This window comes from Perca fluviatilis, chromosome 22 (genome assembly GCF_010015445.1).
Source record: "Perca fluviatilis chromosome 22, GENO_Pfluv_1.0, whole genome shotgun sequence".
NCBI classification, from domain to species: domain Eukaryota; kingdom Metazoa; phylum Chordata; class Actinopteri; order Perciformes; family Percidae; genus Perca; species Perca fluviatilis.
In genome coordinates this window covers 10542193-10568111 of record NC_053133.1, presented here as the reverse complement: position 1 = coordinate 10568111, position 25919 = coordinate 10542193, and the positions used below count along the sequence as shown (strand labels likewise).

Genomic DNA, 25919 nt, shown 5'->3' with positions numbered 1-25919 from the left:
ATTGGTGACGGAGCATATTAGTAAAGCCACTGTATGTAGAACAGTCAGAAAACTGTGACTCGCTCTGAAACGTATTTTAAAAGGTGTTATTAGTGTTCCCTGGACACAAACCAGTGAGAGCCATTAAAGAAGAGTTACAGGATTGCAGGTGAATAATGTAAAACCATTACAATGAATAATTTTTAATTATAATTTGGTTAATGACATGGTGCTGCAAGATCAGAATGTTATAAGTAATTTGAATTTATTTTAGGATTTCCCAATGTGATTGGCTGCATTGATGGCACACAAATTCCAATCACTGCTCCTTCAGAAAATGAAGCTGACTGTGAATAGGAAGTCCATTCACAGCATTAATGTGCAGGTAAATTGACCACAGTCACAAAATGTCAAAGACCGCATGACAATACTGCAAGTAACATCCGTCATTCTCTGCACTGTCAAGATCATACGTGATGCTGCATATCTCATAACTAATGTGGAAGCCAAATGGCCTGGGTCTAACCCTAACCCTGGGTCTGTGCATGACTCACGGATATATTGTTAGTCTGCCCTGAGCAACAGACTGGAACGTGGTAAGCAGCCTAAAGCTTTGTACAGTATTATTCACCCTCCCTCCTTAAATACACTCAAATGTATAGACTATACATTACAGGAGACTTTGAAGGCCTTCTGCTGGGTGATAGGGGTTACCCATGCTAGCCCACTCTGCTCACTCCTTACCCTGACCCTGAGCCAGGCCCCAATGTGGCCCCCTGCAGGACAAGAGCCCAGGTGGAGATGACCATAGGCCCGCTGAAAGCTTGTTTCCAGTGCCTACATCACCTCAGGGTAACCCCTGAGAGGGCCTGTGACATTATTGTGGCATGTGTTGTTCTCCATAATATTGCCACAATTATAGAGAGTAACACCCTACCCTACAAATAGAGGACCCTGATGAGGACCACATCCACCCTGCAGATTTCCAGGATGGAAGAGTGGTCAGAGACATTATATGAAGGAATCACTTAAACTAAAACACAAGCACCACCCAAATAAAGAAAAATAATTCAAATGTTATTTTGTCTTCTTTATTTCCTAAAAACACAAAAGCAACAGTTAGTCGTTTTATATTGTTCAAATAATTAACACAAGTCACCTGTGACCATGCACCCACCTCTAACTTGTGTTTCAGGATTCAATTCTGCTTACAGCTTCAAGGAGTTCTGCTGTGGCATGAGGGTCCACGAGTGAGAGAACACCATCAGAATCTGTTGGGACAAATGACAAACCCATGAAAGGGACATAATATATCTCTAAAATATATAGGAATAAAAGAAGATAAATATAAGCCTATTACATCTTATGAAGGCACTCAGAGGAAGAGCTCCCTCCAGGGATTCCTTCAGCCACTGGCTTTCCTTCATTCTGGCTCAGGGACAGCTCCTCTGCCTCTGTCTGAGGTGGTGGTGCTGGTCTCCCACCAGTTTTCTGGGCCTCTGCCTTCTTTCTGTTGGCGGAGTAGAAGTCAAATGTTAATTTAAAGTGCCCATATTATGAAAAAAAAAAATTAGCCATGCTGTTTTGAGTGAGTTACGGGTTTCTGAATGTGTCCTGCCTTCAGTCTCCGGGTGAGCTGTTCAAAATCTGCAGGGTTTTCTACATCACTAGCCGAAACGAGGGGGCTAAACCATGCTAGCGGTTAGCCCCCTCGTTCTCAACGGCAAAACACTGCTACAGCACACACAAGTTCACCATAATCAACAAAAGCACTACGTACATGTCCCTCTTCTGCAGGTATTCCACGGAAAGATGGAAGTGCGCCCTCATTTAGAAGAAGTCTCCCGGCTAATCCTGCCTTGTAATGACTGCTGTTAGAGAAACAGCTAGCTAGCAATTGTGAGCCTTACCTAGCTACTGTGCATGTGCGAAACCCAACAAAGATGGTCCAGAAGTAGGATGTCTCACTCTCTAGCTAAAATAGAGACCTGAACACAGGGTGAAAAGAGGAGCTGCAGCAATGTGCAGTACAACAAAAATATGGTGTTTTTTGATAATTAAACCATGTAAACCTATTCTGGTACAACCTCAAAATACAATTATGAACCTGAAAATGAGCATACTATGGCCACTTTAAATGGGCCCTTTTAATTAACTAAACAGGATAGGTGAGAGGACATTTATGTATGTACTGTATGTGAAAATTTGTTGGGGATAAAGCTAGAGCACATTCAAATTGCCAATGAATATTTACGCTCATATTTAAAATGTGATTAAAATGAGGTACAGCCATGAGCCTAGTACACCTAAGTCTTACCTGTATTACATTTTCAACTGCTTCCACGAGCGTTTTTCACCCGCAGGATTGCACCTAAATGAAATAGATTATAGGTTCAATACCATTCCACCAGTTTATACCAAGTAATATTATACTTGTGATTAAATATGAGCATGGGTGTGTATTTCAGGCCTGTGTGTAGTGTGTTCTAACAAACATAGTGTAAAAAATGTAATTTCCCTACAGGGAATTAATAAAAAGTATTAATTAAAATGATTGTGTAAATTAAATATGAAATGAAAACACTATATTGGAACTTACGCGTTGACCCGAGCAGCACTTTTCTCCCACGCCGTTTCTCTCTCTGTTGCTGCAGCAGCTGTGTTGCTCTTTTTGTGAATGACGGGTTCATACTCGCCATAGGCTTGCGTGAGTATTTCCAGTTCCAGAGGGGTAAAGTATGCCGACTGATTTGTTTGTGGTTGTTGCCATGGTGAATTGTAGTATCATGGCTCCATTCATGCGGCCTTTTTATTGTGGTGGTGCACGCGCATAACCCTGAGTCAACCTACTCCGAGTTGATTGAACCAACTCAAATGTAAGCAACTAAAATTACTGAATGTGAGAACATTGTGTCAAATTGGTCGTCATCTCTGTGACTTATTAAGAGTCAGGTTTAGTTCCATCATAGTGTCAAAAACGTTGATCGCTGACATTGTTGTTCAGTAGCTAACTCAGAGATTATCGGATAATGAAAATACTGATTTAGCACTTTTGCAAGGCACTGTATCCGTGTCACATTCTCATTATGGGGCTGAGCCCCCCTAAAGGTCTGATCCTAGAATCGCCCCTGCTTAAGATGATTATTACAAACAACTAATGTGAACTCCTGTTTTCAGTTTCTCTGGCTGATTAGAGCTCTGCTAAGGTTGAAGGTGGGCCGGAGCTTTGATGGGAACTCATTAGGTGACACATTTTTTCTACCAATAAGGATGACAAAGCTGTCATTTGTCCTGCCCTAACAGGTGCAACAACACTAACAGGAGACTCAGGAAGATGTTAACCAAGAGACACCCCCACCGAACGAGAGAAAAACAAAGCCTGTTGCACATCATTGGAAAAAAAATCATTGGAAAAAATCGAAATAGTGTTTTATTTGTGTTGATTGTCCACATTACCAAGAGTTGGGAGGACAATTTTCTAAAGCCAAAAGTCTTACAAGTTATTGTGCTCTGTGTGATTCAATTTCCATTTAGTTGTTTCTTTTGTCTTTCCAGTCACATAATAATTTGAACATTCATGTGACATCCCTGCAGCATACATATCCTGATAGCCCAAGGTGGTCCTGAAACAAATGATGTATATTAATTGATTGTGCATTACAGGGTTGCAGTGAGTCAAATCTTTGAGAATAAACGAGTCATTAGCATGATGAGCTCAATCTGCCACAAAAGCTGACTTCCTCACTCCCAGGGTGAAGACTTGTATTTCTGCAGTGTTTCAGTCCCTTCATATCTAGCTTCAAACAGCAAGTCTGTTTGCTTTTCTATCACAACAGCTCAGCAGGGAAGTCTGGTACTGGCTCTGTTGCAGTTCATGTTCTGCTGAAACTCACACATTGGGACTGATTGTTTCTCTGTTTCAGCTGTGGGCTCGTTTGGTAAGGTCAAATGTTACTGCTTTTTATGTTTGAACTTTGAGGTGTTTTTTTTATTTTGCTGCTTTTCATGAACTCTTTAACAGAATGACGGCTTTAACAGAACATGAATTATTTGTTTAAAAGATGCTTTGATTAAAATATTGAAAAGTAACTTTTTGTCAAATCCAGATGATGAGTGTCATTACAGTCCAGTTTGTGAAAATGGTGACAGCCAACATGTTGCTGAGTGTCTTCTTTGTTTCAGGTGAGCTGTTTGTTCAGTCACTTTTATTTGGAGACGTTCCTTTTTCCAACTGTTCATGTCCTGACTGCAAAGTGAAATGTTTTACACTGACATTGTGAAAAGGAAAAATTTGCTAACATGCTGCTGCTGAAATGTAGTTTGTGTTTCATGCAGATTTTGCTCCACAATTGTTAATGTTAATCATGAGTCTGTTTCACAGGTGCTCTGGCTCCTTGTCCTTACAATCCAGACCTATTCATTACTGCACCAAAGCAGATGGAAGCACTGAGTGGATCTTGTCTGCGAATACCATGTCATTTTAGAGCTAAACCAGATGAGAAATTCAAAAACCCAAGAAAAACCTTTGGAGTGTGGATTAAAAATTCTAAATATTTTGCCCCAAATCACAAAAATGTTATTTTTAACAGTAGCTGGGAGCACATTTTTTATCCAATGAAGATTACTGGAGACCTGAGTCAGAAAAACTGCACCACTTTATTTTCCAGTTTAATCACTAATCACACAGACACATACTTCTTCAGAATTGAGAACAGGCCATTTCTGGCAACAGCTTCTTGTGATCCTCTTCAAATAACAGTTAGAGGTAAGAGATTTGTGTATTTTATCAGTCAGTCTATATTGTTTTCATTTTGCCATGAATTTAAATTCTGATTTGACACAGTCTGTCACAGTTTGACATTAAAATGGTTACATTTTGGGATACAGAAATACTGCAAAAACTGTTACTTTATACACTGTGCAGTTTCAATACAAATGTCACTTTTGGCCTTTAAAACGCCTAAAGTGAGTAATTTCTTTTGTATTTCTTAGTGTACAATTGTGTCTGTTTTTAAAACTCCAGGTTCTGCTCCGAGCCCCAGAATTGAGATCTCAGGTGATCTGAAGGAGAAGGAGTCTGTCACTATAAGCTGCTCAGCTTCCACTCCCTGTCCACACTCCCCTCCTAAACTCACCTGGAATCTCCAACAAGACCCTCCCAACAACATAGAGGAGAACACAGATCGGACCTTCACAACTAAAATCCAGAAGACCATCACTCTGTCAGACACACATGATGGATTCACCATCAGCTGTTCTGCCACATATCCTGTGAATGAAGGAAGAGAAGTCAAGACAGCAGAGGAGAGAAAGACTCTCAGTGTTTCATGTAAGACAACCAGTGTTTGTTGTTGGATCCTGTCAGCACATCATGTGCTGATTTGAAAGAATAAAGTTAATCTCACATTTTCCTCAGATGCTCCCAAGGACACCTCAGTGTCCATCAGTCCATCAGGTTTGGTGTCAGCAGGTAGCTGGGTGAACCTGACCTGCTCCAGCAGAGCCAAGCCTCCCGCCAGCTTCAGCTGGTTCAAGAACAGCAAAGATGGAGCCATCAGTGTAGCTGAAGGGAAGTTTTACAGCGTCAATGTGACCGGTGTGACAGAAGATTATCACTGTGTGGTCACAAATGTTCTCGGCAATCAGAGGTCATCTTGGATTAGTTTAAAGAGTGCAGGTAAATGTAGAACTGAAGCTGTCCATTTCTATCTAATCTGCTCTCCTATTTCTTGTTTTAGTTTACTTTGTCCTGCAAAGCTCTTTTTACTGCATTCTTATGAAATGACTCTATACAATAATCATTACATCTGTATTGTTACATGTCCAAATTCAACCTTTTGTTTTCTTTGAGTCACTTGGTTTTGTATTTTCTATGACCAGAGAGCTCTGATAGCTCTCTAATATGGGCTTCAGCTCTTGGAGGGGTCATCATCATCATCATCATCATCATCTGCCTTGCTGTCTGCGTTTGGTAAGTATCACAACTGAAAACATCTGACACAGTGGTTGGCTCTAAAACTCCAAAAAGGCAACATAAGTATGATCCATGTTGTTGTTGCTGCTGCTCTAACTTTGATAAAACTTCAGCATGCTGTCTGTGTAATTATTCTGACAGCTCTCTAATGTCTACCAGGCGGTGTAAGACAAAACATCCAAATCCACAACAGCCTCAGGTGGGAAAATACTACATCTGCTCACAGTGTCGGTCTTCTAAGATATGTAAAAGCATTGATTTCTTAAATGGAGATTAGTTATACTTATATTTTTATTAGTTACTATATATTTAGACCAAGCAACTGCCAGGTGTGAGTGTTAAGTAACCAGTGAACCAAGCGAACGTTGACTTCCTAACAACCAAATGTTGGAAGAGTAGCAGCTGAGAGTGCGAGCTAGTCCACACATCAGACCTCACACTTGATATGTTGTATTTAATAACTACATAAACTGGGAATTATGAACATCAAATTTCACAAACATAGCACAATTTACATCAAATTACCTAAGGTTTAAATTAGTCTGAACTGCCATTTAGTCTGTAATTATTAAATGTGGAAGGATCCAGCAGTTCACAACATTTCTTGTTTAATATATTATTTGCAGAGTCAAGGAGCTGAAGTTCTGGAAGTGCCAGGCAGCTGGGATGTGGTCAGAAACCAGTTTTAAATTTGTCCGAACTGCCATTTAGTCTGTCATTATTTAATGTGGAAGGATCCAGCAGCTCACAACATTTCTTCTCACAATTGATACATTATTCACCGAGTCAAAGGGGTGAAGAGACGAGTCTTCATGCCAGCCAGCAAAACAGAAGAAGACATCCATTATGGAGAGATGGACTCCTCCAAGCAGAGACCTGAACCGTCCTCGTCCTCAGAGCAGGACAGAGGACAGCAGCAGGACACGCTGTATGCACAGGTCAAAGTGTCCCAGACAGCAAACAGCCGAACACAGACTGCTGACGGCACAGAGGATCTCTACGCTCAAGTGAAGAAAAAATGAGTGCCAGTTTGTGATCCATTTGGGTTGGATTCATAATACACCTCATTTTTTTTTTTTTTTTTTTTATTTTTTTTTTTACTTGTACAAGATTATTTTTGTTTACATCAGATAATGTAGAAAAAGATACTGGCGCTTGGACAAGAAAATGAGATTGGTGCAGATACGAGTCCCAGAGCTCGAGATGAGGAACTTTCTAAATGAAGACATGAGAATGAATTTGACACAAGAAGCAGTTCTGTGAACATATTATTAAAAGTAAAGATTCTATTTAAATGTGCTATTTTACCTTTTTTTTTTTTTTTTTTTAACAAGGAGTGTTTAATATCATGTACTTATCTATTGTGTTTCTTATATATTGTTTCTCACATTTTGTATCCCACATTTCTATTTGTATTAAAAGAATATGAGACAGTTTCTGTATGTGTGGATATTTATTCATTGCACTGTAATAAAAACCTTGACACACAACTTTCTAAAAATACTTAATTAATCTCAGTCATATTTATTGGTCCAACCTTTCACATTAGGTTTAACATCACCTGAAATCATACAATTTAATCACAAACAATACAAAAGCAGCTAGGTGACTTATACATAGTAATTCCTACAAGAAATCTGCTTCAATGTTTTGAGTAGTTAATGAACTTCTATATGGACAAAGTGCAGAGAACTTTTAAGCGCAGAGGAAATAGGTAATTTGGCAAATTTTAAAAATGTCTTTAATTTAGTCTCCAATTAGTTTTCATATTTCAGTGTCAGTATGGGCATCGATTATAGTAGTACTACTGTACTTCTATGAATCATAAAAATCTAAACTTCAGTGTAAAATAAACGACATGGACATATGTTTCTACTCGCCTTTTTATGATATGACATGAACATGATGCCCTTTTTACAGTTGTTCGCTGCAAAAAGTGCACAAACCTAGAATAATCTAAGTCTTTATTCCCTAGAACTGTCCTCAGTGTACTCCATATTTAATTGTCACTATTGTAATATATGTACAGCAGTCAGGGTTACGGCCGCAACACAGTGTAGCAACAACCGCTCTTACATTACAAGGCATAAAGGCTTTCAGTGAGTCATGTGAAAAATAATCTTTGAGAATAAATACGTTTTTTTCACCATGATGAGCTCAATCTGCCACAAAAGCTGACTTCCTCACTCCCACGGTGTGAAGAGGAAGGATGAAGACTTGTTGTATTTCTGCAGTGTTTCAGTCCCTTCATATCTAGCTTCAAACAGCAAGTCTGTTTGCTTTTCTATCACAACAGCTTAGCAGAGAAGTCTGGTACTGGCTCTGTTACAGTTCTGCTGAAACTCACACATTGGGACTGATTGTTTCTCTGTTTCAGCTGCGGGCTCGTTTGGTAAGGTCAAATGTTACTGCTTTTAATGTTTGAACTTTTTAACCCACAGAGTTTCTTATTTTGCTGATTTTCATGAACTCCACTTGTATTTGTTGGTTTTGGTTTTGGTTGAGTTCCTGCTTTATTTAAAAGATGCTTTGATTAAAATATTGAAAAGTAACTTTTTGTCAAATCCAGATGATGAGTGTCGTTGCAGTCCAGTCTGTGAAAATGGTGACAGCCAACATGTTGCTGAGTTTCTTCTTTGTTTCAGGTGAGCTGTTTGTTCAGTCACTTTTATTTGGAGACGTTCCTTTTTCCAACTGTTCATGTCCTGACTGCCAACATTTTACTGAACTTTATATTTGACTGATAAAGCACAGCTCTGTGGATGTCTTTAATTGTTATTTATAATAAAAAAACTGAACTGTGGTTATATGGGGCAAGTTTCCGGCATGAAGTTGAAGTAGGGAAGTTGCTTTTAAAGACATTGAATGCTTTGTAAAAACTTAATAAGTATATGATTAAGACAACTGAAAATGAACAGTGTTATGTGTTTGCCAATCCAAGGAGCCAGTTTCTGTCTGTGAATATGCTGACCGACAACATCTTACTGACCCTCTTCTTTGTTTCAGCTGAGCTGTGTGTTACTTGAATCATTTACAATCTTCATTTAGAAACAAAAAGCAGAAAGAACAGAGCAGATCGTTAGTTATTTTGTTCACATTCTGACTGTAAAGTGAAATGTTTTATGAGGAAATTGTTAACAAGACAGTGAAGAAAGACCAGCATGAAGCGTACTGCTGCTTTGTTTATCATGAATGTTTTCTTCCTACAGATTTTCTTTCACATTTTGTTTATCGTGAAACTGATTTTACAGGTGCTCTGGCTGCTTGTCCTCCCAATCCATCCCTATTCATTACTGCACCAAAGAAGATGGAAGCACTGAGTGGATCTTGTCTGATAATCCCATGTAACTTCAGTGCTAAACCAGATCAGGACTTTAACAGCACAAGAACCTTTGGAGTGTGGATTAAAAGTGACTCCAGATTTATCAACAATATAAATAATATTATTTTCAACAGTAGTGGGACAGTTACCACCTATCCAATGAATATTACTGGAGACCTGAGTCAGAAACAATGCACCACCTTGTTTTCCGGTTTAATCACAAGTTACACTGACACATACTTCTTCAGAATTGAGAACGGGCCATTTCTGGCAACAGCTTCTTGTGATCCTCTTCAAATAACAGTTCAAGGTAAATTACTTTTGATTTATAAATCAGTCTATTATGTTATTGTTTAGGCCAAAACTTCCCTTTCTTTTTTCTCTCCAAATGACACACTTTTAATTTTTTACTTTTTTACGAATTTGAATTCCAATTAAACAGTCTATTCTTACAGTATGACATTAAAATGGTCACATTTTAGAATATTAAAAAAGCATCTCAAATGTTTACTTTATATACTTTATGCAGTTTCAAAACAAAATGTCAGCCATGGCATTTAAACACTGTTTAGAGGTTATTCATTTCAGATCTATTTATTAGTGTACAATCTATATCTTTTTTAAAACCCCAGATTCCCCCCCGAGCCCCAGAATTGAGATCTCAGGTGATCTGAAGGAGAAGGAGTCTGTCACTATAAGCTGCTCAGCTTCCACTCCCTGTCCACACTCCCCTCCTAAACTCACCTGGAATCTCCAACAAGACCCTCCCAACAACATAGAGGAGAACACAGATCAGACCTTCACAACTAAAATCCAGAAGACCATCACTCTGTCAGACACACATGATGGATTCACCATCAACTGTTCTGCCACATATCCTGTGAATGAAGGAAGAGAAGTCAAGACAGCAGAGGAGAGAAAGACTCTCAGTGTTTCATGTAAGACAACCAGTGTTTGTTATTGGATCCTGTCAGCACATCATGTACTGATTTGAATGAATAAAGTTAATCTCACATTTTCCTCAGATACTCCCAAGGACACCTCAGTGTCCATCAGTCCATCAGGTTTGGTGTCAGCAGGTAGCTGGGTGAACCTGACCTGCTCCAGCAGAGCCAAGCCTCCCGCCAGCTTCAGCTGGTTCAAGAACAGCAAAGATGGAGCCGTCAGTGTAGCTGAAGGAGACTTTTACAGCTTCAAAGTGACCAGTGTGACAGATATAGAAGATTATTACTGTATGGCCACAAATGTTCTCGGTAATCAGACGGCATCGTGGATTCATTTGAAGAGTGCAGGTAAATGTAGAACTGAACTGAATCTGCTTATTTTTTATATAATCTGCTCTTTTCTCGTTTAGCTTACTTTGTTTTGGATTTTTGTTAGTTCCGTTTAAAGCACTTTTTTATTGCATTTAAATGACTCTATATAATTAATGGTTGCATCTGTATTGTTACATGTCTGCATTCACCCTTTGTTTTCTTTGAGTCACTTGGTCTCTCACCCTCTACTATGGGCTTCAGCTGTTGGAGGGATGATTGTCATCATCCTTATCATCATCATCATCATCATCATCATCTGCCTTGCTGTCTGTGTTTGGTAAGTATCACAAATGAAAGCAGCTGACACAGTGCAGTTTCTGGCCCTGGTGTTTTTACTGATCCAGTTTGTTGTTTAGACAACCTGATCTGTGACTTTAGTTTAATCACCAATCTATCAAATATCTGTCTCCCATCAGTCCTTCTACTGTCTGTTGGCAGCACACTGTCTGTTTATCACAGTATAATTATTCTGACTGCTCTCTAATGTCTTCCAGGTGGTTTAAGACGAAACATCCAACTCCCCAGCAGCCTCAGGTGGGAAAATACTAAACTTCAGTGTACAGTACTGAACTGTGTGTTGTGGATATTTTACTTCCTTTACAGTAATTGTGTCCTCTAAGATATGTGAAAGCATCGGCCCTTACACTAAGTGGACAATCTTTAAGAGGTTAAATATTAAGAAACACAATAACCTGTTACACTGTGGTTGGAAACTGTACAACCCACACACAGCAGAAGTGAAGAAGTGGTTTGCAGTTAAGATCTGAAAATGGCTAATGATAAAGCACATTTGATACTTACCAGGATGTTGGTTTAATCTGTTTACAGCATGGTAGCTAGAAGCAGCTTCACAGAGTTTGGTTCTGACTCAATGCACTAACTGTTTCCTAAAAGTCAAAGGGCCCTTTGTATTCTTCACACATGATTTACTTTCTCTAAGCAGTGACACAGTGGGTCATTAAACACCTTCATCAGTGCTGAGATGTCATTTAGTCTGTCATTATTTAATATGGAAGGATCCAGCAGCTCACAACATTTCTTGTTTGATACATTATTCAGAGTCAAAGAGGTGAAGAGATGAGTCTCCAAATGCCAGCCAGCAAAACAGAAGAAGACATCCATTATGGAGAGATCAACTTCTCCAGGCAGAGACCTGAACCGTCCTCGTCCTCAGAGCAGGACAGAGGACAGCAGCAGGACACGCTGTATGCACAGGTCAAAGTGTCCCAGACAGCAAACAGCCGAACACAGACTGCTGACGGCCCAGAGGATCTCTACGCTCAAGTGAAGAAAAAATGAGTGCCGGTTTGTGAAAACATTTGGGTTGGATTCATTATATACCTTTCTGTTTGACTCATACAATAAGTTGTATAATGTTAGTTATTATAGAAAGACACCGAAACCTGGACAAGAAAAAGACATCTTTACTGCCCAGTCTCATAAAGGGGAACTCAAAGCCTCCACACCCTGCAGCTCAGATAGTTCTCCCAGTCATATTTACTATAATTCATATTTGTGACTGACCTCAGAGTTGTCATGTGATTGGTAATCTGCATATCAGTTCGCTGCAGATGAAAGTCCCAAATAGGGAACTATTCTAAAGGACATGTAAATGAATTATAGTGAACTTGACACCAGAAGCAGTTCTGTACACATTAACAATGTAAAGATTATATTTAAGTTTCAAATGTTTGTCTCAAGTAAATGTGATATTTTACAGATTTTTAACCATGCATGTTTAATCTCATTTACTTATCTATTGTGTTTCTTGCATATTTTGTATCCCAAAAATGAGTGCTGTTTCGTGATGCATTTGGGTTGGATTCACAATACCTCTTATTTTTTTTTACTTGTACAAGATTTATTTTTGTATACTATCTTTTGTATGTAGAAAAATATACTGGCAAGAAAATGGGATCAGTGTAGATCCAAGTCTCAAAGCTTGAAATAAGGAACTTTCCAAATGACGACATGAGAATGAACTTGACACAAGAAGCAGTTCTGTGCACATATTAAAAGATTATATTTAAATGTGACATTTTGCAAATTTAACAGTGTTTAATATCATGTACTTATCTATTTATGATATATCGTGTTTCTTAAATATTTTGTATCCCACATTTCTATTTTTATTAAATGAACATGAGACAGTTTCTGTATTTGAAGAGATTTATTCATTGCACTGTAATAAAAACCATTGCATACAACTTTCTAAAAATAGCTAATTAATCTCAGTCGCATTTATTGGTCCAACATTTCACAGATTGTATGTAAACATCACCTGAAATCATACAATTTAATCACAAACAATACAAAAGCAGTTAGATGACTTATGCATAGTAATTCTCACAGGAAATCTGCTACAATGTTTTGAGTAGTTAACAGACTTCTCATTTATTTAATGGAATATGAAGCTCAATAAAAAATAAAAAGGGCATTTCATGAAACTTTCATGACTCAATAGTGTATTAAAAAACTCAAAAGATTGGTTTTGTCAGAATTTTGCTAGAAAAGATCTTTGGCCTTTAGCTTGTAAACGTTAGCAGCCTAGACACCAGACCAGACAAATATCTCCAAGGCACCACTAGGCCACGTTGATTGTGCCATGCCAGGTCTTGTCAGTGAACGGAGGTAGTGACATTAGCTTCTCTACATGACAAGTTTGACAACGTCACAGAAATCTAACCTTCATGTTGAGTCAAACCTCTCTCCTACCACCAGCCCAGCACCCCTCCCTCACCCTCACAGCATTAATGTGAAGTTGTGTCCAAAGTTATTGCATTGTAGATTATTAGCTTCTTTTTTTTTTTTTTTTTTTTATCTCTTGCACCCTAATGACCTGAAGCCAGCGTCATCAGTTATTACCTCTCTGTTTCCTGATAAACTTCCTGTACAACAGTAGGGGTTTTATTTGTGCACTCTGTCCTCCAGTGCCTTCAGCTCAGCCTCCACCTGAGCTGGCAGATCAGCGCCGACCTGCTGAGTGAAGTAGGCTCTCAGCTCCTTCGTCTCCTTCTGCCAGAAAGACTTTGGCACGTCGAACAGGGCCCCCATATCCACCTTGCCGCTCAGACCTTTAGTGTCGATGGCGCCATCTACTGGCACCCAGCCGATAATGCTCTTCTTGGCCGCCTCGTCCTCCCTCTCCCGGCCGCAGCGCTTGAAGATCCACTCCAGTGCGCGGGCGTTTTCGCCAAAGCCGGGCCAGAGGAAGGCGCCGCTCGCGGGGTCCTTTCTGAACCAGTTGACGTGGAAGATCTTGGGCAGATGAGTGGGGGCCTTTCGGCTCTCCATGCTCAGCCAGTGAGCGAGGTAGTCGCCAAAGTTGTAACCGAAGAACGGCCGCATGGCAAAGGGGTCGTGCATAATCATCTTGCCTGCAGGAAGATATGTAATACTTTGGCATTCTGATAAAGAATTGACTTTAGTAAGAGTAACTTCTTATTGTCTTAACACCTTGTCAACCGAATAACTAATGTATTTACATGAAGTTAAACCAGAGGAAAACGAGGTATGTGAGTGTGTACCTTTATGCTCAGCAGCTGCTGTGGCCTCAGACCTCATGGAGGCCCCAACAAAGACTCCGTGTTGCCAGTTGAAAGACTCGTAGACCAGGGGGACTCCTGACAAATTCAACATTTGACATTTAATGCACAACTACTTATGTAGGTAGGTATGTAGTGCAACCCCCCTCCCAAAAAAAATAAAAAACACCACCAACCCTCTGGCCTCCTGCCACCGAAGATAATGGCATCGATGGGAACGCCCTCCTCACTCTCCCACTGGGGGTCGATGATGGGACACTGAGCCGCCGGGGCACAGAAGCGGGAATTGGGGTGGGCACACTGAGTCGAGCTTCCTTTTTTTTTTTACAAAGAGGAAACAACAGTTTGTTATTTAATGTCACAGTCATTTAAAAAAGAAAATAGAAGAATTATGTAAACGCCTACATCTGAATATGATTCACACTGTGTCTAGTCTCGCTTTGTCAGACCTTCCTCCACCGAGGCGCTGCGGAGGAAGGTCTGGTGAGTCCACACAGCATTCCGGGATGGATGAAAAACGTGCTCTGGTTTTTTGGCATTTCTTTAAACCAATCACAATCGTCTTGGGCGGACCTAAGCATCGTACAGAGCCACGGTGCCACTGCAAAATAGCCTCGGGAAGGAACTTGTTTGGGTGGAACGTGTGTACCTTCAAAAGTTGTTTTAGTCGTGTAACAGAAAACTCAGATTTGACAGTCTAGCTAGCTGTCTGGATTTAGCCTGCAGAGATCTGACAAAAAGGTTAACCATAGTCCTTATAAATCCACCGGAGTTTAAAATGCCAACATAAAGAAAGCAAAAGGTAACGGATATCCGTCCTAAATGAGTGAAATCCGGAGGGATTTCCGTTGGCAACGGAGCAATCCCAGAAGTGGAACATCGAGGATATATACTACACTGTCTGATCTTTAGATCTCTCTATTTCTAAAGAAATTGCATTGCTTTGCCATACCACTAGATGGTATTGTATACACCGTTGCTTTTCAGTTCACTCATCAAATGTTAGTTTGATTTATCCTGAAAGCCTGTGATAAAAGACATAGCAAAACACACTATGGTGTGTCACTGACTAATTGTTAAAGTTGTATACGAGCCAGGCCTGCTCCGTGTGAAGCCGATCAATAATAACAACTTCTGATGTCTTTGTTGGCAAAGAAACAAAACATTGATTGAAGCTAAAACTATGTCAGTAAGGCCGGTTACACACTGGACGCGTCACGCGAGCATGTCACCTGCGTGGCTGCTAGAAATACGCGTGCCTGTTAGAAATAGAACCGACGCCTATTTTTCACGCGACACGCAAGCGTGTTGGAAGTGTTTCCAGGCAAAATAGAATAGGAAAAGATGTTTATATGTCATTTAGACACAAATACATATTAATAAATGACATGTTGATGTTTGAAAGCCTCTAAGTTTTGATATAAATGCAGATATAAATGTAATAAAAAAGAAAAAAAAAGACAAGGCTAGCAGAAGCAGTGCGCGTCAGACACGTTTCTGGTGTGTAAAGATATAGAAAAATTCACACAGCCGCCACGCAACTGACATGCAACAGAGACGCCACGCTCACACCACGCAGGCAGTGTGTAACCAGCCTAAAACTGCTGAATATTTATTGTTGTCCATTAGGAACAAAGCTGGAAAACCAATTGATCTTCTGTAGAACTACAGGATACTTTGGAGTGATGTCTTTATAAAAGCCTGGGCAGTCCGGGCTCATGTTACCTATCTGCCAGGATTTGCCGTGCCAGTCTGTGAGTGTGACCCCGTCTGCGGGGGGGCTGAGGCCCTCCCACCACACTCCTCCATCGCTGGTCTCGCCTACGTTGGTGAACACCGTGTTTTTGGCGATGGTGGCCATGGCGTAGGGGTTGGTCTTGTCTGAGGTGCCGGGAGCAACACCGAAGAAACCGTTCTCCGGGTTGATGGCTCGCAGTTTCCCTGCAGAAACGTCAAAACGAAAAGTCACACTAACAACATGAGGAGTTACTACACCACCTATGGAGTCACAGGGTGATTCTGTGTGCGTGAGACATCCTCCTCCCTTTCACCTTGGCTGTCGAACTTCATCCACGCAATGTCGTCGCCCACACACTCAACCTTCCAGCCGGGCAGAGACGGTTTCATCATGGCCAAGTTGGTTTTACCACAGGCACTGGGGAAGGCCGCCGCTACGTAACGCTTCACCCCCTGAGGGTTAGTAATACCCAAGATCTGAGGAGGGGAGAGGGAGAGGGGGAGAGAGAGAGAGAGGGGTGAATATCATTTTTACTCAACCTTTCATGGATAGTCATCACTCAAAATGACAGAGCATCACTGCCAAGCACCTCTGTTGTACGGAAATAATGTCATTTTCTATTTCTATCTATTTCTATGTATTGTTTCAGGGACAATGCCCACAAAAACTATTATTCAAGTGTTAAAAGAAAGTCATATAATTTGATTGAGCAATCAAAAAACAATGAATTTGCATTTTTTTTTTTTAAATGATCCTAATTGAAAGATCCAAGCCAATTGTACTGTGTTTACAAAGATGACCGATAAGCAAATTAGCATCTTCCTAAGTTCTCTGCTATTGAGAATTATGTGTGAAGCATGGGGTGCAGGCTTTAGGCAGCAATGTTACACACTCACCAGCATGTGTTCGGCCAGCCAGCCTTCATCCTTGGCGATGCGGGAGGCAATGCGGAGGGCGAAGCACTTCTTCCCCAGGAGAGAGTTTCCTCCATAGCCACTGCCGAAGGACATGATCTGCCTGGAGTCCGGCAAGTGAGATATCAGAACCTTCTCGGGGTTACAGGGCCATGAGTTGACCAGAGGGGCTGGAGCAGAGACACAGAGGGAAATACCAGATGGGGTTGTAAGACCTTTGAAGCTTGAAGCAATACAAAAACAACTTGTTTCAGGCTCATAGAATTTGTACCCTTGAGTGGTAAAGGCCGTCCCAAAGAGTGCTGACAGCGGACAAACTCCGCTCCTTCAGCCAGCTTCTTCAGGACAGGAGAGCCCATGCGTGTCATGATCCCCATACTGGCCACAACATAGGGCGAGTCTGTCACCTACAAGCACAACAAAATTGTTTGTCACACTGATTTACAACCTGAAACTTTCAGTGTGTAATAACCATAAATGCTGCAGCAATTGATTAGAATATACTGTGTGGTAAACTACTGTAATAAATCACAGCAATTTACAGAAACAGAGCAAAACATTAATTGGTACCACACAGCAGGTGTATTGCTTTATGGCATGCTTTTTATAGTATCAAGTTGATATTAGAGTATCAAGCGTTGAGGAGCACAGTCAGTACCTGGACACCATATTTAGACAGAGTCGAGCCCACAGGACCCATACTGAAGGGAATCACATACATGGTCCGACCTACAGAGAGGACACAGAGAAGCATGAACAACTCTGTTTCTACTATGTTGAGAAGGTGGTTACATTAGGTCTATTAAAAAAAAAGAAAAAAAAAGTACCCTGTGAAGTTTGTATCCACTAGTTGACTAGTAGCATTATGGAACAATGTTTTTCAGTGCAGGTCCCTGATTCGTTTGTAACTCGCACAAAAACACGGGCGATATGACTGCTGTTCAGCTGATCGAAAGTTGCCGGGAGCAACGTGCAAAAAAGTGCAGCAATATACCAACATGACAGTGAAGACTGCTGGAAGGTAAACATGGATGTAAACAATGCAGTATTTGTTAGACCTCAAGGATTCACACATGTTCACAGGGCTCTCAAGTGTCACGCATTGAGCGTTGACAGTCACTCATTTCGGTCTTTTGTCACGCACTCCCGCCACACATTGTATTTCTCACGCGTAAAAATTATTTATAATAAATTCAATATGCCGCAGCGCCCAAAATTTCTCTGGCTGCGCCGCTCTCACTATGGAACCGGCAGGAATCAAACGCGTCTGGCCGTTTTACAGTTGTGCGGAGGCTCCACGCAGAGCTCTTGCAGTAGTCTACATAAGTGGCCTGATGTTTATGCTTGTGCGCTGGTGTGTGCGTCGAGCCACGTGTGTGTGTGGTAGAGGGAGAAGTGAGAGAGTGACGGCGATTATCTTTGGAGCAAGTAGTGACTCTAGAGTCATAGTGAGAGAAACAAAGTGTCTCCTCCTGTGCTTTCTGACCACGGTGGGAAATCTGTAGCAGGAAAAGTTAACTGTCTCCTTGATTTCATGTTGTTTATGGAGAAATAGAACCAGGAAACGAGTCAGGGGAAATGCAACGCTACCAAGCCCATAGACCGTGACCAAGCCACGGTAGCTTACATTTTTAATGTCTAAATAGAGCCTGCCACTTATCAGCCAAACAAAAAAAAGAAAGGGGCTACACAATAGCCAATCAGAAAATAGCACTATTTTATCTGGGCAAGATTTAATGCAGCAACCAATGAAAAATAGCAAAGCCATACAGACACTTCCCTCAACATTCGCTCATTCAGAGACCAGAGACCCAAACGGGGCTCTGTGTCTGTCAGGAGGTCTGAGATCTACCGTATCAGCAAAGCAATCACGTAATGCACAGCAGACTGTGGTGCATGTAGATTATTTTCTGAAATATATTGACTATTATAACTTTATTTTTCTCAAAGTATCACGACTCCTCCAAAACTCAGATAAAAGAGATATTTTGAATGTGCACAAAGTTTTGAACATGAGCAGAAATCTTGCTCTAACAAATCATATTACAGTCCAGGGGTTTATTAATTCATTAAAATGAATTAATGTATCATTGACGTGAATAATTGTCATATGCACATTTAAGGAGGTTACTTCCTCAACAAAAGATGCAAAAGGGAAGAGTAAATGATGCCTAAAGGCTTCATGTGTGTTGACTCAGATATAATTAGAAAAGTCGATCTACAGGAGAATAAATAGATGAAAGCAATACAGAATGCCTGAGCCTAACTGCCATATATTCCATTATGTTTTTATATTTGGATTTTATTCTATGTTTACCTTTACATAAAGATTTCCAGCATAAATTAATCAGAAAAAGGTATAAATAGGTGCATACAAATTCACCAGAATGCAGGAAATGAAGAGTTTAATGCTCAAAAATTTCTGGGGGAGGACCCCCAGACCCCCCCATTATCATAAGTAACCATGCAGAAATTGAATAAATACTTTGTATTTGGTTGAATTGTCAGTGCCATGTGTCAAATCTTTTCTTGTGTAAATCTGAGCAATTATTAATAATAACAACAAAAACACTAATAATAATAATAATATTAATGAAACACCCCTATTCCTGCGACTTGTCCAACCCGCCACCAATCTATGATCTTTTTTTTGGGAGGTGTCACTCTTGCCTGTCTTCAAAACTTGAGAGCCCTGTGTTCATATTAAGAGTCTCAAAAGGGAAATTGAAGAAAACAACAACAACAACAACATGTTTCCATCCACTGATGTACCTGCCATGCAGCCCGGGAAACGCTCCTGTCTGGCTTTCTGCCAGTCAGACTCGCTCATCCAGCTGCCCAGCTGGCTCTTCACCCCTCCAGCCGGGATGGGGATGGTGTCCCTTTGGCTCTTGGTAACAATCACAGTCTTGCTTTCCACCCGAGCCACGTCCTTTGGGTCTGTACGGGCCAACCAACTGAAAAACAGAGCAGAATCAGAGCATGATGCGGAAGACGTTTAATATGAGAACTTCGTGCATCAAATGCATGCATTTGTGTATGTATGCAAGTATACAGAATTTAAAGTCCTTACCAGTTCTCATATTTGGGAAGTCTCTTGACCATCCCGTCGTTCTCCAGACCTGCCAGGATGTTGGCCGCTTCCTCCGGCGTCCCCGTCACCACATGCACACTGGTGGGCTTACACTCATCCACGGCTCCTTTTACAAACTCAGCCACCGCCGGGGGCAGCGAGGGGATGGAGGCCAGGGAGCGAACCCCGACACTTGCCCCAACACCACCACGCCTGAAAGAGAACGGGCATTTAAGTAATTCCTTACGTTTATGACCATTTACGTGCAACCCACAGAACATTCGAACTACACTGATTAAACGTACAGTTACTCATATAGATAACAAATTATGCCATTTTCTGATATGTCGAGAAGATCAACAACAGTGTTTCTTGGGCTTGTCATGTGTAGGATATTGGCCATCCCTGTGATCTATCTTCTACGTAATGCTACGTAAGGCCTCAGACCTCAACAGACCGCGCTGTTCACTTCTCTACATTGCATTGTGGAGTTTACAGACAGACAGACAGACTTCCAACAATCTACCATGAGTCAGAAAACAAACATCCAAACTGGAACACATAGCCTTCTGTCAGATCTTATTCAATAATTTATGGCAGGCTAACATTACTAAAGTAGGGAGATACACAGTATGTGTGCAGATTCACTGGATGACCCAACTCTGACCAGGATATAGTGCTGAGAGAGTGTTCTTATTGGCTCAAGTGAAGACACTTGGTTCAGTGGGTTTAGACAAGTTCAGTCTCTTACTTGGTTAATTTCACTTCAGATTTGGCATTTTTTTGGTCTGCATTATCTTTGTGATTGTTCTGGTCTTTATACACTGCCGTTTAAAGTTTTTACAGCTGCGATTAATGATTATTTTCATTTAGAGATACACCGATAGACCGGCCAGTGACCGGAATTGGCAGGTTTTCACGTGCTCGGCCATGACCGGCGACCGGCAGGTCAGTCTGACATATGCTGATTTCATGCCGGTCAACGCTACGATTAAACGGACAACATAAGTTATACGAGTTATAGTTCTCAAGGATGCACGCACACACTGACGCGACAGCACAGTCTCTTTTTCCTTTCTCTCAACTTTTCCGCGGTGTGAAGCGCGTGTCCATGCTATTCTCGCACATGTAGGGATTGTCATGAATTAACCTGCAACATGTTGTTGAGGGCGTGGAGGGACGAGACCAAAAACCAAAATCACATTTTTTTGTTGATTATTGGATGTGAAGAGAAGGAAATGGTTTTAACATTGCACTTTAGATGTGTGTGAATTTCCCACACCAGGAGTAATTTATATAGTTCTATTTTATAGTGACCCATTATCTGTTCAAAAAAATGTCTATGTTCTGTGCAAAATGTTCTACTAAAGAAAAGATATAAAATAAATATTTGTGTGTACTATAAAGTGGTTAGAAAATATGAAATCGGAATCGGCTAAAATCGGTATCGGCTGGCCTAACTCAAAGAAAATCGGAATCGGCCTAGCAAGTTGTAATCAGTGCATCTCTATTTTCATTGTTGATTAATCTGTTGAATATTTTCTTGATTATTCAGTTAGTTGTTTGGTAGATGTAAGATGACATCTTCAAGTTTTGTCCACAACTCAAAATATATTCAGTTTACTGTCATAGAGGAGTAAAGAAATTAGAAAATATTCACATTTAAAAAGATAATTTCAAAATAGTTGCCGATTAATGTAATAGTTGACAACTAACCGATTAATCTTTGCAGGTCTAAATTTTCTACTTTTAATATGTAATCCAAAGGATACTGATGGAGTTAGAAGAGCTTAATGGAACACAAACACTTTTTACACAAGTTTAAATAAGGCCCCAAATTGGAGTTGTGTGCTTTTCATGTGACAGCAGTAATAGTAAGATGCCATTGCTGCAGATATTAGTGCGAGCCTCAAATAGACTTCTCCACATAAAGAGAGGCATGCAGGGGGCCGGCCTATTGTTTGTTAGTAGCATAATATTCACAAACACAAGCCACTGAGAGGGCAGCAGTGTTGCAAGCTGTTAAAACACAAGCCTGTGTGTGTGTGTGTGTGTGTGTGTGTGTGTGTGTGTGTGTGTGTGTGTGTGTGTGTGTGTGTGTGTGTGTGTGTGTGTGTGTGTGTGTGTCAGACAATAGAATAGACAATGTGCGTATGTGCTTTGTTTTCGGTCTGTGGACAATGTGGATGACCCCAGATGACCGCTTTACAACGCTCAAAAATATGAAACCCTGTAGCCTCACATGAGAAGCCCAGAGGAACTGTAAAACATTGTAGCCCAACTGCTCTAAAACTAGTTTCAACCATAAATTGACCCACCTCAATGGTTAATGTGACCCTGAATACAAGTCACATTCTTTGTTGTTTCAAGTACAATGGGGTCATCCTGTCAAGTGCAGGCACGCGGCTCCAAATTGGCTGCACTGAGTGCGGCGTTATACGTGCATCACACGGGCACGCACAAACACTTATCTACTTGCGCATGCAGACCCCACAAGTAAATCTGGTTGGAACGTACAAAGGGCACGGGCAGAAGGAACGCAGAGAAGCTCACAGTGAGAAAGACGATAACATGCAGCTTGACAGTGAGAGGGCAAAGAGCTGAGAGCAGTCTAATGCAAGCCTCAGGGTTCAAACTCCCTCTGCACAGGTGACATGTATCTGTAACAGTTGCTTAACCATTGATGTGGTGGCAATTAATCATGAACAGACTACAGTTTGTGCTGAAAATGCAGACTCTGCGTACAGCGAGAGATAGATTGGCAGCTACATTCATCAGTTTTTAATATTAAAAACTGATGAATGTAGCTGCCAATCATCAATCGATCAATTCAAGATAGATATTCTATCTATCTTGAATTGGGGATGGCTGTAGCTTTCGTAGTCACCAACGACATCATTACCACTAGGGATAGGGGAGACATGTCACTTTTAGCCTGCAGTTTCAGGTCAGCTTTCTTATCTAAGTGTCTCTGGACTGCATCCTCTTCCTGTTCACCCACCATAGTCAGGATGAGATAAGAGATCTGAAGGGAGGAGGGGGGGGGGGGGATTTCATCTGAGCCACCCTTAGTTATTACCAGGCACTCAAAGCAATAAGCTACCCCAGGTTTAGCCAATCGGGCTACTCTAGCTGAATGATGGAGGTTGTTTATGTGTATGCTGCCTGAAGGGAATACGTCACTAAACACTACTAAAAGGCAAACCAAACAAAAAGTCCCAACCGCATTTTTCGAAGTTACAAGTTTACAGTTAATATTCTCCTAAAAAGATGCTATAATTGAACACCACTCAAAGATAAGAAAGTAAAGCACAGTGCAGTTTGTCGTAAAGATGGAAGTACAAAAATGACCAGAAAGTAGAAATTAATGTCTGTACATTTCAAATGGCAATCCACCAAATAGCTATCGAGACATTTTACTTAAAACCACAAATGTCAACATTATGGTGGTGCTAGAGCAAAACCTGCATCAAACGCACTTTTAACACTTTAATTTCTCTTCTCCGTAAAAGAAACATGGCTGGCAAGTGGCATAAATGGTCTGTTCTCAGAGGATCTTTAGAGTTTTTGACAGAACAGATGAATGCATGATCAGCTGAAAGGGAAGAACAATAGTGCTACTGTATCACAACACCCTAGATTTGGCCTTTAGTCACAGAAGACCAAAAGAAAAGTCACTTTGTCAGTCCTAGCTGTGATATTAGATTAACCAATCTCTTAAAATCAGCTCTATAGAACTTCAGTCTCTGCTCGCCACGCAGTAAATCAATTACCTGTGCTTCCAATAATCCACCCAGTTATGCCACTAATTACTGTAACCATTTAGGTGGAGCTGAATATTATCGCCAACGTGATTAAGAAACAAGGTGAGTTGGACTGAATTTTAAATGAAAAGAAGGCATTTGTGATTATTCATTTGCTTGCTGAAGCATGGGCGGTGGCTGATTTAAGAGAAGATAAAGCAATAGGATGGGTTCAGAGTGATATGGCTCTGGATGGGATTAACAGCTTTGGTTCTCCTCCACTGCATTAAAAAAAAAAAGAAAAAGATGCATTTTCATACTGACAGCCTTTGCTCCCAATTCCCCCCACAGTCATTCATCCTCACATGCTTTTGTCTCGTCCTTCACATTCCTCACCCCATCCCCCATACCTGATTAAGGAGAAGCATGCCTCCCTTTAATAAATTTAGCACAGATTTATCCAGACATCAGTGTTTAAGAAATCGTTTTAAATGCAACTACTCTGCAGCATTGAAACAGGGAACATCATTCTCTATTTCAATATTTTTTTTATGAAAGGTGCAACTTTTAGACTAAGGGATGTTGTTCAGAAGGGGTAACGAGTTATGTCAAGGAACAGATAACCCTGATCTGGTGTCCATTCCCCTGGCTGCCTCTAGCTTCCAGCTGGGCAACTTATCCTCCCGACACACCTCCAAGTCAGCAAGCCAATCCTCACACACCACAGCCAGACATGCCTGCACTCCCCATTCACACACTGATCCTGGTCAATAGGGCAAAGTCTACATATGAAGCAGAAACAAGCCAGAGAATCACTTAGAACATGCACACATGTTGCATACATTTTCCTCACACATGGTACAGCGAGTACCCGGGGAAAAATACACGGGAACATGCTCCAGGACATTCAGGCAAATAGAGGAGTGGTAACTCCATGCATTACCTATCTCTCAAGCAGAAATACAAACAAAATGCACAGCAACATGGGCCTCACTGTCACTAGCTCACATGTCCAACCATGGTGTGAGTCACTCGTATGCATCCTTAATGACAAAATAAAAGCCAACACACAATGCCATGGAGTGCTCACATTGACTCCAGAGTCCCTGTGTGATGGGGTGTCATCACAAAGCCTGGAGAGGAAAAGTGGTGAAGAGAAGGAATGCAGAAAGACAGATATGTACTGCTGTGGAGTGTTGTTTAATCTAAAGAATTATACAGAAGTCTTTGCTCAATGTCATGTGAGTTAAGGCTTTTTCACAATACGTTCTGTAGGTGTATGAAATAAAAACTGCTACATTAATTGACATTCACTAATTAAACTTAAAATACATTTGCATATTTTAAATGAATGGCAAAACAATTTAGCCATTTTGTTTAGCATATAGCCGACTCTCTAAACATTAGCTAGCCTAGCTATAGGTTAGGTACAATGAAATGTATTGTTCACGAAGCTAAAACACGATTTTAAAATGGGAGGAGGGGGGACACACATTGAGAAAGAAAGTCACATACTTTCTGTATGTGTATGAAAAAAACTACAGCTACATTAATTGACATTCACTAATTAAACTTAACACATTTGCATTTTAAATGAATGGCAAAACAATTTAGCCATTTTGTGTAGCACGAAGCTAAAACACGATTTAAAAAAAAAAGGGGTTGGGGCGAAACACACATTGAGAAAGAAAGTCACAATTACTCACCTTCGTATGACTCCAAGCAACAGGCAGGACATTTTCGGTGCAAAAATAAAACTAGCTTATAAAAAATAAAAGTGTAAAAAGGCACATTTAAGTTAGCTGCGGAGGTAAAGTGAGGAGCAGTCAGTAGTGGTTAGAGGTGGTCGCAGCTCATATCTGAGCACTGAGGAGACTTTGCACTTTGCTCAACGTGGACATTCACACGGATACACCTTGATGTTTTGGATGCCGTCCTGTTGCTGCCGCTACTGCACGTGTACAGATATCTGTCCCCAAACGCCTTGCACTTTTTCTTTTACTTCTTTAAAAAGTGATGTTATAACACTGGGCACCGGCTCACACCGCCTTTGAGGAGGATGAGCTAGGCGCTTTGCTTTATAATTTAAATATAACGTAGTTTACTTCGCAGGTTGTGTCCATATTGTTGTGTTGTTTCTCCTCCAAAACACGAACCGACTGGCTGGTGGATATCCCGGCTGACGCAAGTTTCCAGAGTTGCTGCACCACTGAGCAGGAGGCACAACCCGGATATAAGAGAAACGGTACGGAAATAGATGTATCTCACCCACCGGGGACACAGAATGGGACTCTAGATGGGTGTTCACATTTAAA

General features: G+C 40.8%; 3 protein-coding genes across 7 annotated transcripts; 2 read left to right on the top strand and 1 right to left on the bottom strand.

The window, feature by feature from the left end:
* Window positions 1–3737: 3737 nt before the first annotated feature.
* LOC120552015 (vascular cell adhesion protein 1-like) lies at window positions 3738–7387 on the top strand. Of its 4 annotated transcripts, none has more exons than XM_039789630.1 (8): window positions 3738–3917; window positions 4086–4161; window positions 4361–4744; window positions 5003–5308; window positions 5396–5656; window positions 5860–5950; window positions 6113–6152; window positions 6580–7387. In XM_039789630.1, exons 2-8 carry the CDS (start codon window positions 4086–4088, stop codon window positions 6640–6642), a joined length of 1221 nt encoding a protein of 406 aa, XP_039645564.1. In that variant the 5' UTR covers window positions 3738–3917; the 3' UTR covers window positions 6643–7387. The 4 variants fall into 4 exon arrangements, with proteins under 4 accessions (XP_039645564.1, XP_039645562.1, XP_039645565.1 ...); XM_039789628.1 differs by having other exon boundaries at window positions 6095–6152; XM_039789631.1 differs by lacking the exon at window positions 6113–6152.
* Window positions 7388–8215: 828 nt separating this feature from the next.
* Window positions 8216–12326, top strand: LOC120552012 (sialic acid-binding Ig-like lectin 14). 2 transcript variants are annotated; one of them, XM_039789621.1, is made up of 8 exons: window positions 8216–8345; window positions 8523–8598; window positions 9205–9585; window positions 9908–10213; window positions 10301–10567; window positions 10793–10868; window positions 11086–11125; window positions 11651–12326. In XM_039789621.1, exons 2-8 carry the CDS (start codon window positions 8523–8525, stop codon window positions 11888–11890), a joined length of 1386 nt encoding a protein of 461 aa, XP_039645555.1. In that variant the 5' UTR covers window positions 8216–8345; the 3' UTR covers window positions 11891–12326. The 2 variants fall into 2 exon arrangements, with proteins under 2 accessions (XP_039645555.1, XP_039645556.1); XM_039789622.1 differs by lacking the exon at window positions 8216–8345 and having other exon boundaries at window positions 8489–8598.
* Window positions 12327–12803: 477 nt separating this feature from the next.
* On the bottom strand, window positions 12804–25775 carry pck2 (phosphoenolpyruvate carboxykinase 2 (mitochondrial)). Its single transcript, XM_039789620.1, has 11 exons — window positions 25311–25775; window positions 19862–20074; window positions 19561–19745; window positions 17447–17517; window positions 17060–17195; window positions 16771–16958; window positions 16188–16350; window positions 15862–16077; window positions 14313–14450; window positions 14119–14214; window positions 12804–13968 (listed from the first exon to the last, which is right to left on the bottom strand). The coding sequence occupies exons 1-11, from the start codon at window positions 25340–25342 to the stop codon at window positions 13499–13501; spliced, it is 1908 nt and encodes a 635-aa protein (XP_039645554.1). The 5' UTR covers window positions 25343–25775; the 3' UTR covers window positions 12804–13498.
* Window positions 25776–25919: the final 144 nt, after the last annotated feature.

What these genes read in the sequence shown, in the direction of transcription:
- pck2 (XM_039789620.1), bottom strand. Translation starts at nt 25,342, where the DNA reads ATGTCCTGCCTGTTGCTTGGAGTCATACGAAG. An exon ending in GGCTGGCCGAACACATGCTG is followed by an intron (nt 16,351 to 16,770) that starts GTGAGTGTGTAA and finishes TCCCCTCCTCAG; the next exon opens with ATCTTGGGTATTACTAACCC. An exon ending in CGGTGGCAGGAGGCCAGAGG is followed by an intron (nt 14,215 to 14,312) that starts GTTGGTGGTGTT and finishes TGAATTTGTCAG; the next exon opens with GAGTCCCCCTGGTCTACGAG.
- LOC120552015 (XM_039789628.1), top strand. Translation starts at nt 4,086, where the DNA reads ATGATGAGTGTCATTACAGTCCAGTTTGTGAAAATGGTGACAGCCAAC. An exon ending in GATTAGTTTAAAGAGTGCAG is followed by an intron (nt 5,657 to 5,859) that starts GTAAATGTAGAA and finishes TTCTATGACCAG; the next exon opens with AGAGCTCTGATAGCTCTCTA. An exon ending in TGCCTTGCTGTCTGCGTTTG is followed by an intron (nt 5,951 to 6,094) that starts GTAAGTATCACA and finishes TTATTCTGACAG; the next exon opens with CTCTCTAATGTCTACCAGGC.
- LOC120552012 (XM_039789621.1), top strand. Translation starts at nt 8,523, where the DNA reads ATGATGAGTGTCGTTGCAGTCCAGTCTGTGAAAATGGTGACAGCCAAC. An exon ending in AAAGACTCTCAGTGTTTCAT is followed by an intron (nt 10,214 to 10,300) that starts GTAAGACAACCA and finishes CATTTTCCTCAG; the next exon opens with ATACTCCCAAGGACACCTCA. An exon ending in GATTCATTTGAAGAGTGCAG is followed by an intron (nt 10,568 to 10,792) that starts GTAAATGTAGAA and finishes TATGGGCTTCAG; the next exon opens with CTGTTGGAGGGATGATTGTC.